The following is an 11,705-nucleotide window of genomic DNA, read 5'->3' as shown; positions in this document are numbered from 1 at the left end:
TGCAATTGGTGTGCACCTGGCCTATATGAAGAAACATTATTGATATTTATGAGATGATTGAGGTAAACAATATAGCAATAAAACATTTTTTTTTTTAAATTGATGTAGTGGCATCAAATTTTCTAATAATTGTTTGCCACTTTTTAAAATGATTTATTAGTATAAATTGTCACACTTTAAAATGTATTTTTTTTAATGTTAATAAATAAATTTGCTTAAAATAATACATTAAAATCCAAAAGATAAGCAAAGTATAATCTAAAGTATAAAATAAAGCCAAAGTTGTACATGTTTGCAAAGTGATGGAGCATTGTAATAGTCTCCGTGCATCCAAATAAAGGCATCATTTAACTGATTATTTCTTTCTTATCTCACATTAATGGCCCGTTTGGTTCACAGAATAGGCTGGGAATGGCATAACATTCCCAGTAATAGGCCTATTCATGTGTTTGGTAACCGTTTCTATTACCGGGAATAATATTCCTGGTAATACCCTATTCCTCCAGATAAGGTAATAGCTATTACCAGGGCCCCCCCTGGTATTAGGCTATTACTGAGTTCTCAGGAATAGCCTAAAATTTCTACTTCCTATTTTACCCCCCGTCACCACCACTAGCACCACCACTCCACCGCCACCAGCACCAGCACCCCACCACCCCCACCGCCACCAGCATCGCCGCCGCCGCCACCACCACCACCACCGTCGCCACCACCACAATCGCTACCAGCATTGCCGCCACCACCAGCACCACCACCCCACCAACACCAGCACCAACACCAGCACCAGCACCGCCACCACCACCACCGCCGCCGCCACCACCGCTGCCACCGCCACTACTACCGCCACCAGCACCACCACCCCACCAACACCACCAGCATCGCCACCACCGTCGCTACCACCACCGCCGCCGCTACCACCACTACCACCAGCACCGCTGCCACCGCCACCAGCACCACCACCCCACCAACACCACCAACACCAGCACCAGCACCAGCACCGCCACCACCCGCCGCTACCACCACCATCGCCGCCACCACCACTGCCGCTGCCACCACCACCCCGTCGCCGCCGCCGCTACCACCACCAGCAACACCGCCACCATCGACACCACCACATATTTTTATAAGGGTATTTATGTCTTTTAAAACATATTTCATTTCTATTCCTTAAACCAACCAAACACAGTAATATAATTCCTAAAGTTTATTCCTTTCGCGAACCAAACAATAGAATACAATTCCTATTCTATTCCTTGCCTATTCCATTCCTTATGGACTAGCATTCCTATTACCTCAAAATTCATTCCGTGAACCAAACGTGCTATAAAGGTTCAATACTGCAAATATATATAAAGTATTAGTAATAACATTGTATTGCTAAATGTGTATATAACTAATTATTTATAGATCTAGGATCAAATAGTGCCCTATATGATTTTAGAGCTCAAATTTTACTTCCAAATATATTATAAATAATCAACCTACATCAATATTATCTTATCTTCATATGAACAGAACTCATCATCCTTATGTGTGCATGTACACATAGAAAACAATAAACTGCCATTTTTAGATTGAATTCGTCTTTCATGCGTAGTTGTATTTTTACCAACTAATTTAATAAAGCTTATTTTGTAAGCAAATGTAAAATGGATACATCTACACATTAGCTATTAATTTGAGCAATTATTTGCTCAAATTCAAACAATGATGACATCAAGACTCAAATAATCCAAACCATATCTTCAATTGCACTATATAATATTTGATGTTCTAATTTAAATAATTATATATCAATCTAAATATTTTTAATATATTATAACAAATTCATTCCGTGTATCGCACGAGCGAAAATACTAGTGTACACAATGATATATTTCCCATAATTGAGAAAATTTAATGCCCACCAAAAACATTTCCCAAAGTACGTTTTGGACTGAATTGGGTATTACACATTATATTGGCATAACATAAACTTCAGAAAGAGCTGAGGCCAATAAACTACTCCGTATAAGGTATAACATAATGAACAAAGAGATCAACTTGGAACTTTTGTCCCATCAAAACTTGTCATTTATCTGGAAAAATTCATATTTAAATGCATAGCATAGCTAATCAATTTGGGTAAATCTCAAAGTACAGCAGAATTGAAGAAAGGGTAGCTTGGGGTCACAACAAAAAACACTAAATCCAAAAACATGAACCTAGGGATCCAGTGTTTTACACACATTACAAATGATAAGAGAATCAAACTACAAGTCTACAACCTAACAAGGATCAGTAAAGTAACTGCTTAAATACACATCATGCAAACCCTACCTTCTACTCCGAGTCTTGAACTAACATTATGAGGTTCGTCCTAGGAGGATAAAGCCACAGTCAGCATTACTGTTTTGTTACGTTTTATCTGGAAAGAGAAACAAAGAGAGTCAATAGAATGTGGAAAAACAGTAGTGACTCAACCAGAATGTATTATGACTTACCTTTTGTAGAGACCAACGATGTCATCAGAAAACCGTGCTGTTTCCAGAAATTCATCACCACATTGCTTTGGATCCATCTTCTCCATTTCATAATCGTCAAGACCATAATATTGGTTCCACTCGAACCACATCTTTGATATAGATTCCTTTCTGAAACAGGTTGTATGGTCTTCCTCTTCTGGTGTACTAGACGCCACCAATCTGTAGGTGTATACTTTCTTCTCCTGACCAGGCCGGAATGCACGTCCTATTGCTTGGCGAGTTACCGAAGGGTTCAAGTGTACATCCAATATGATAATACGGGATGCCCCCACAAGTGATATTCCCTCACCGCAGGCTTTAATGGAACCGAAGAAAACACGTGCATCTGCTGATGTGTTGAACCGCTCCATTGAAGCTTCCCTCACTTCATTATCCGAATCTCCAGTAATCATGAAAATTTCCTTTCCAGTACAATAACCCTTAAACTTTATGGTCAATCGCTCCAGGAACTTCAAAGGCAATAGGTACTGACTAAATACAAGGAGTTTTTCCTTGTGTGATTCGCACAATGCCAGAAGATTTAGAAAGAACTTAGCTTTCACTCCCTCTCGTACCTCCAAATTATCTACAATCATATCAATTTTCTCTTCATCAATCCTTTCTTTAACAGAGTGTTTTGAGAGACTCTTCAACTGGGGGTGCACGTATAATGCACTTCCTTCAGCACTTATTTTGAATTTTCTTCGCAAGTTCTTTAACCCAGCAACTTCACTTTTCTGTTTCGGATGAAGCTTTAGGATGACCGTGAAATCCACGAGTCCTGGAAGTTCTTCCAGAAAGTCTCCCTTGTAATAGTGAAGAACTTTTCTTGTCATCTCCCTCAGATCTTGTATAACCGTAGCCTTCCTTGTTACATTCTCATCTTTCAGGAGTGTGTGCTCCACTAACTCGAAGAATTCATTATCTGAGCCTTTCTTTATTAGGTTCCTATTGCTTGAAATTACTGCTCTGCTCAATATCCGTCTCTTGATTGCTTTAGAATCTTCCAACTTCAGAAACTTTGGACGAACAAGGTTCAAAATATTAAACACCTCTTTAACATGATTTTGGTAAAGAGTGCCAGATAGCACAACCTTACGAGGTGTCTGCACCTTTTCCAATGAAGTCAAAACATCAGTATCCTGGTTCCTTGGTGTATGACCCTCATCCAAAATGAGAATTGATGGAACCGTCAACAAAATCTCTTGGCAAGCAACAGCAGCTCTACTTGCTTCATTGTCACACACTATTACTGAGAACTGTTTGTAGCCTAGAAACAGAATACTCCTTTCCCCAGCCCATTGCTTTAGAACTTCTAATTGTTGGCCTCGATTATCTGCTTTTACAGAGTAAAAATCATAAAGAGGAAAATCTTCCACTTGCCACCTAAGAAATTCTTTCTTCCATGTGGCCAGGATTCCTCTTGGTAGCACAACCAAAGGCCTAGCAAATGGATACTTAGCCATGAAACTTTGCAGGAAGCTTATAATCATAAAGGTCTTCCCTGATCCAGGAGCATGGGCCATTATACACCCCCCTGGGTTATCCGTCACCAAGTTGTTTAGCAAAAAATTGAATCCCTCAACTTGGTGGGGTTTCATCTGCTTTTTGTGCCTTGGATGAGCAGAAACTTCAGCTATTTCAAATTCATGTGATGATTTGTTGGGCTCAAAAAAAGTATCACTTGGCCCTGAATCCTTGGTTGTTCGACCTTCGTATCGATAAGTTCTTGCATTCTTTGCACTCTAAATGAAGACAAAAAGCACTTCAGTTAAAGAAATCTAAGTTTCGAAAGGGAAACAAATCTATAAAATTTAATCCTCCGTTACTTACATCAAAGGATTAAATGGAGTAAATTTTACATAGTCGATGGACCATTTTGGGTGAATTGATAGTCGAGTACCAACTTGAGAATTATGGCATATCAATGAAACATTTTGGGTATTATCGCGGAAAAATATATGGAAAAAGGCCCAAAAGGAAAGGATAGATGGATTAGATAAGACCACACCTTTGAATACGGGTAGTCGATGATGCTTTCGATGCTTTTCTTTATAATTCCACAGATGCGACATACATAGCCAATATCGTCTTTTAAGATGTAAGAATGCTCACACTCTTCATCTTCATCTTCAGATTTGTCCTTGTTAGAAGGAGCATCCGCAGTAACATCCTATTTGACATTAGGAAACTTCAATCTAACAGCACAGGAATAAAACAGTGTATAAGTTTATTCTAGCATGCAACACAAACACACAAAAAGGAACGTAAAGTGAGACACAAAAATACAAGATAGAGAAATGAAAAGGTCATCATGAGAAATGCATGTGATATACAATTATATTGAAGTACTGTGCCTAAAAATCTCAAATCAAGAACTACTCAAAAGATAATAAATGCAGATTATAGGGGAAAAAGACAAAAAAAGAAGACTTTCTGGTGTAGTTGAGTAAAGAATAAAACAACTGTACCTTAGAGCATTCTATAGCAAATGACATCTCATTCCATATATCATCCAAGCCATCAAAATTAGCATCATTTCCATCTTCTGTTTCTGAATCATCCTCCACACCAACATACACACCTTTGTCTTTAATTTTTTCAGTTTCAAAAGCAAGATTTGCACTTCCTCTAGGTGTTTTGGTTCCAGGTGAATCCTGCACCTATGTCAGGTAATTATGGCAAACACATAAGAAGAGGGTACACACACACGTATTCACATGATATAGAGAAAGCAATTGAATTGGATAATCCAAAATAAATAAAACTGGTGCAAGAGCCTTTGCACACACATATCCTAATGAGCCACTATTCTTCATAAGCTTATATTTTTCCCAAAAATCAAATACAAAAGATTAAAGGGCTTTCAGCTTTGTTCTGTTATCCGCCACAAGAAGACTTGCATAGATAAATATACATTGAATATACTTACCAAATGTTCTTTCAAATAAGAGCCTTCGACAGTATTAATGGAGAGGATTCCCTGGAAAGTACAATTAGGCTTTTTGTCGTCTTCATCATCTGAATCAAGGATGACAAGAGGGCCAGCTGATGGGACAAGCTGTGCAGGAGGAACAAAGTGAGCAACTGGAACATTTCTTGCAACATCCTCATCCTCCAAATCAATTACAATAGTTGCAGACTGGTCTCCCTTATACTCTGTGGTGTGGTTCTTTTCCAACTCTAAGAATTTATGGGGAAGTGTAGGATCCCTTGCATAGCATGAATCTATGCAACGTCTGCTTTGAGCCATAAGCTCCTCAATTTCTTTTGTCAGGCTCCCATACTTTCCACATTCGAAACTTTCCCATAAATTGGGCATATAATAGGGATCAGAATAGTCCAAAGTTCCTGAAGAGCGTTTTAGGAGTCTCTCTTCAAGTTCCTCGCCCCAATATATAGAAGGCATTTGGTTAATTGGAGCTTCATTGGTTTTCATCCTTTTCCTTCGTTTGGGAAAAGAATCTGTTTCAAAATTGAAATAATAAATGTGTGATGAGATTTGGGAATAAAATCAAAATTTAAACTCTATTTGAGAAAGCATTTACTCTTAAACTGCATTGCACCATCCAAGTTTTTACCATACAAATGTAGCAAGCTAAAGCAACCAATATCAGATTCAATGTCAAATCCTCATTGATAATCCATGTGTTAATACATAGTAATGTGTACAGGGAGTAAGGGAACAAAATCAGAAAAGGAAACAACATCAAAATAAGTAGAGACAGAGAGGATCAAACTAAATGACATACATTCAGTAGCTCAACTGTTTCAGAAAGTCTAAAAAGCAATCGCCATTAACATTTGAACAAAGATTACTTCCTAATGATTTTCATTTGTTTTACAGATTCAAGAGTTCTACCCTACTCAAACAGAAATAATGAACTCCAAAAATCCCAAATAACGAAAACAAATTCCCAAAAACAATAAACAAAACGAAGACATACCCAATGCCGGAAACCTTGCTGCAATTGGGGTAGGATAAATGCTCCCGAAGCCTTCCGAACCTGAAGCTCCCATGATCACTACAAATTCACCAGAAAGCTAGTGAGATTAATGAAATTGGGGCTATGAAAATCTACACGAAACACACACTTCTCTGTTTCTTCTACAGATTTTTTTTAATATCGATAATAGCATATAACCTTGAAACAAAAACTAACATCATTTACACAATTGTTACCGAGTAATTAAAACCCTAACTTCCAGAAAAGGAAATGAGTGCATGGTTTGTGGGCATGTAAGTAGAGAAAGAGACTGAGAAAAGAGGAACATGGACGGTGGGTTGACTGCATAAATTACCTGGATGGATCACTGGGCTGTGCCACACTGCCACTCTTAATATGCAGAGTAATATATATATGGAATTTTATAGGGAGTAGTATTTTTAAGAGTAAAAATAGAAATAGTTGAAAATATAATATTACCTATATTTGATTTGGATATGGGAATATATTGTTACATTATGATGGGAAATGTTGACAATGTAAAAGTACTTATACTACGTATTTGGTTTGGATTATGAGAATATATTATTACATTATTCGGTTAAGAGTTACTCCATATATTTTGATTATATGAATCAAATTACTACAATGTCTTTAGGTGTGAACATATCGTTTAATTATGATCGTTGATTTTATTAGATTATGGTTATAGTTTTTTTTTTTTTTAGGTATATTTATTATTTGGTAATTTTTTTCTTTTTCTAAGTTGGGGCATTTTCGTTATTTGTTGCCATGTTTTCATGATACTATGATAGTGTTGCGTTTAATTCAAAATTGTCTCCATTTTTAGCATTGTAAACGTATTATTCTTTAGCTCTTCTTCCTCGTAATCTTCTAGCGTTGGTGACCAATTTTGGGCTTTTGGTTAGATCGCACTTCGTGATATTTGTGGTATCTAATAGCTTCATGTTAGTTTTTTTTTTCCCTTCGCTGTCATCGTTCGTTTTTTTTGTTTTTTGTTTTTTGTTTTGTTTTTTTTTTTTTTTAAATCTATGCCGACTGTCAATTTTGCGTGTTTGAGTGAAATTAATTTTCGTGGGTGGTGTTTTGTTATTTTTCTAGACTTTTTTTTTATGTTTTGTTTTCTTGTCTCGGTTCGATTGTTGTAACTGGTTCGTCATTCGTTGGTGTTTTATTGTGATATGTATGCAGTTATTGTGGTGCATAGTAGTGTCATATTGTGGTGCATATCAGTGTCATGTTTTGTTCAATTGTCCTTTTCTTTAGGTTGTGTTTGGATGCGTAACACCCCCAAATTTTTACTTCTAAGCCTAGATTAATTCACCACTTAACCAAAAGGAATGAAGGTAAAGACAGATAAAAAGATCATTCATTACTAATACTTTGGGAATGTTACCGCCGTAACCATCTATACCGAGATAGTTACCATGCTAAACTACTAAATAAGTCAAAATCCTCAAAATGAACAAAAGGGGCTCACAGGCCCGAAAACTAGAGTCATAGCTCATCAATAAGTAAAGCAAGACACACAGGCCCAAGTGTCTAAGCACTATCCAAAAGTATAATATATACTACCATAGGTTCATAGTCTAAACATCAAGCTAGAGATAACAAGAAAAACTAAACGAGAGAAGCTAGGTGCAAAATACTAAGGATTCCTAACTTCCTCTATGCACGCTCAGCATCAACCAACAAAATCTTAAATGGGTTAAGTAAAAATATACAAAGGAACCTCGTTAGTATATATATATATATATATATATATATATATATATATATACAATTCACATACTTATGCATTTATAACATGCACAAACATCAACTAATTCTACAAGTAGACAAGTATAAAATGAACTCACCCACATGCTACACCAATGCAACTATCCTCTTTATAAACATGCCTCATTAAGATGAGAGCGAGAAAGGAAAATGATAACCGGACTGCCGGGACTGGAATGCATAAGTGAGAAGATAATATAGTACACGGATCCATGATTCATAGTTTAAAAAGGGATAATTGCATAAGAATAGATACACTCACTCTCGAGAAATAAATCATTTAATAGGTAATAATAATACTGGAGGTAACTTAATCATTCTCATAGTTCATAACTGTATCATCAATATCATCTGAATCATCATAATGGTGGGGAGGTAGGAACTTCACCATGCGTGAATGAACCTAATTCAGGCTCGGCAATAATCGGCTGGTCTAATCTCATCTCGCCCACAAAATAATCATCTTTGGAATCAGGACCGTACATTTAGTGTGCACACTTCCTACTGGGACTCCAAGCCCAGCGAATAGTATCAAAGCCCTAGTAGCCCAGGATTTTTCGACCAAACTACTTCATACATTAACTGTCCAGGATTTTTCGACCAGACCCACATTCATCATTCATTTTTCTTCAGAAGGAACATGAGTTCCAACGGGACCTCCAAAAATATACTTTTCCTCACAAGTGTATGGGAGTATATTGTTACATTGTGATGTGAGATGTTGATAATATAAGATTATTTATACTAGAGTTAATCAACGATTTGGTCCTTCAATTATTAGCGAACGGTCAATGTAGTCCCTCAATTGCTTATTCATTGATTTGGTCCCCGAAAATAATTATTTTTAGTCGATTTAGTCTCTATGGCCGTCGATTTGGTCCCCGAAAAGAATTATTTTTAGTCGATTTCGTCCCTTCAGCCATCGACGGAAGACGGCATGAGGGACTAAATCGACTAAAAATAATTATTTTCGGGGACCAAATCGATGAATAAGCAATTGAGTGACTACATTGATAGTTCGCTAATAATTGAGGGACCAAATCGTTCATTAACTCTTTATACTACGTATTTAGTTTGGATTATCGGAATATATTATTACATTATTCGATTAAGAGTTACTCTGTATATTTTAGATTATATGAATCAAGTTACTACAATGTCTTTAGATGTGAACGTATCGTCTAATTATGATTGTTGATTTTATTAGGTTTGAATGTTTGATGGTCACTACAAAAAAACGCGAAAATAGCGACGGATAATTTCCGTCGCTAAACAGGTGAAATCCGTCGCTAAACTGTTTAGTGACGGAATTTGTCCGTCGCTATAATGGGCGTCGCTAGAATTTAGCGACGCAATTTATTTCCGTCGCTACACTTAGCGACGGATATTTCCATCGCGAAACAAAAATAATACGTCGCTATATTTTTCATGGCGACGATTTCGACGTAAAAAATTGCAACGGAGTAATGACGGATATTTTCGTCGCTAATTCGTCGCTAAGCCCACAAAATATTCTTAGCTAGATTCATACCACGACGATCTGGTGACGAATGTTACAACGGACTAGCGAGGAATTATTCCGTCGCTAAATATAGTGTCAGACATGCCCATCGCTAATGTCTGTCGCTAAGATGTAGCGACGGATATATGTCGTCGCTAGGTTGTTTTTATTATTTGAATTTTATGCCATTTAGCTATGGTTTAGGGCCGACAATATCCATCGCTAAATTAATATCGCATACCATATCTGCATTAAACTTATAATATACTACAACAATAATATAATTAGAATTTCCAAAAAAAAGTAATATAATTATAAAATATATTATATTTAAACATTCATACTCCATAACAATAACAAAATTAAAGAACTGTATAATGTTATATCGTTTGCAACAATATCAAACATATTAATAAACATTGCCTAATCATCTCCTAAATTTTCATCATTTGAATTAGCACTTAGCAGAATGTTCAACTTGAGTAGTTGGAGGTGGTGGCCAAGAAGTGGATAACATCCCATTGCGACGCAACTCATTTATCAAACTTGCAATCTGAGCCTGCATTTGATTTCTCGCAGCTTGTAGTTTAGCCTCCATCCCATAAGCGGTCAGTTTAGCTGGAGAAAACAAAGTGCCGGTACCCACAGGCGGTTTAGCCGGCCAATAAAGACATTCAAATAATGAAGCATGCATATTTTCATAAACCTCTGGTACCCACAGGCGGTTTAGCCAGCAAATAAAGAACAAAAGAAAAATTTGTAATTGTTCAAACCTTATCAATCGAAGCAGAACTTGAATAATCTTGAGTGTAGTAATGTGATTTCTAGCTAATAGTTTTGATTCTCGACTTGAAACTGCAGTTATACCACGATAGTATTGTGGCCGGTTAGACATCCATTTTGAGCTCAAAAAAATAGCAAATAAATCACAATAGCTAACCATAATATAGACAAGATTGAAACACTCATGTTTCACACAAATATGCATTTTTAAGTTAAAATTATGAAAGCTAGAAAGACTATAGACAATTTGGAGAGAATCAACTAATGGGTTTCCTAAGTGTCAAATCTGTTTATTCACTAAAGAGTAATATTTCAAAGCCAAAGGATAAAATATTTTGACTCAAAAATAAAATACTTTTATCATTTATTCATTAAAAGTAAAGAGCAACTGACATGAGTTTGAAGAAGCACACAGTAAACACATGAGAACCGATTGCGTAATTAGAGTTTGTGAATTGACATCGGACAAAATCCAGTTTGAGAGTGGTTGTTTTAAACAACCAGGGACTTGATTCAAAATTTTAAACCGCAAGTGGCTCATGATAATGTTTTTTTTTTTTTTTTTTATTTCCATCAAGCAATATAGTTCCATACAACTCTTCCACATTCTTTTAGTTTCATATCAGTAATTACACAGTAGTGAAAAAGCAACCTGAAATGGGATGAAAAACTGACACATACATACAGATCCATAAAGCTTTTTTTTTTTTTTTTCAAATGCATATGGATAGGCTCCTAAGTTTAATAAAAAAAAAAAACACTTAAAAGTAAATCATCAAATGATTGGAAGGTAAAACTAAAATCAATACTAATGAATCGTGCTTCGAAAAACTAATCTTAAAAAAGACGCAATATTATCCCACAGTGATAGTACTTCAGCAGGCAATCTTCAAATAGTATACAAAATAAATACTAAATGGCAAAATAGTTAATGGTAACAAAATTTGGGACTTTAGAAGTAGTCTGCAATGATCAATAATTTCTTCTTTTCCAACTTAATTTTGGTCCTTAAGGAATAATGAGTATATAAAGCGGGAAAAATCACACAAAAATACAACTTATAATCTCATTTTGCAATGTGTTGCAGATTCATCAGCGTACTCCAATATTTGTTGGAAGTCCAAAAGAGATTGAGAGGCTAAAGAAGTACTTAAAATGTATCAAACATAA

At 36.2% G+C, this 11,705-nt stretch overlaps 1 protein-coding gene across 4 annotated transcripts; it reads right to left on the bottom strand.

Annotated features, from left to right (window-relative positions):
- Positions 1–2,163: 2,163 nt before the first annotated feature.
- Positions 2,164–6,840, bottom strand: LOC109174591 (protein CHROMATIN REMODELING 35-like). Of its 4 annotated transcripts, none has more exons than XM_019323828.1 (7): positions 6,807–6,840; positions 6,452–6,529; positions 5,437–5,969; positions 4,976–5,167; positions 4,516–4,677; positions 2,484–4,249; positions 2,164–2,407 (listed from the first exon to the last, which is right to left on the bottom strand). In XM_019323828.1, exons 2-7 carry the CDS (start codon positions 6,522–6,524, stop codon positions 2,404–2,406), a joined length of 2,730 nt encoding a protein of 909 aa, XP_019179373.1. In that variant the 5' UTR covers positions 6,525–6,529; positions 6,807–6,840; the 3' UTR covers positions 2,164–2,403. The 4 variants fall into 4 exon arrangements, with proteins under 4 accessions (XP_019179373.1, XP_019179370.1, XP_019179371.1 ...); XM_019323825.1 differs by lacking the exon at positions 6,807–6,840 and adding an exon at positions 6,708–6,759; XM_019323826.1 differs by lacking the exon at positions 6,807–6,840 and adding an exon at positions 6,708–6,759 and having other exon boundaries at positions 4,976–5,161.
- Between the last annotated feature and the right edge of the window lie 4,865 nt (positions 6,841–11,705).

Source organism: Ipomoea nil, unplaced genomic scaffold, assembly GCF_001879475.1.
Source record: "Ipomoea nil cultivar Tokyo-kokei standard unplaced genomic scaffold, Asagao_1.1 scaffold0642, whole genome shotgun sequence".
Taxonomy (NCBI): Eukaryota; Viridiplantae; Streptophyta; class Magnoliopsida; order Solanales; family Convolvulaceae; genus Ipomoea; species Ipomoea nil.
The sequence above is the reverse complement of the archived record's forward strand: the minus strand, read 5'-3'. Positions and strand labels throughout refer to the sequence as shown.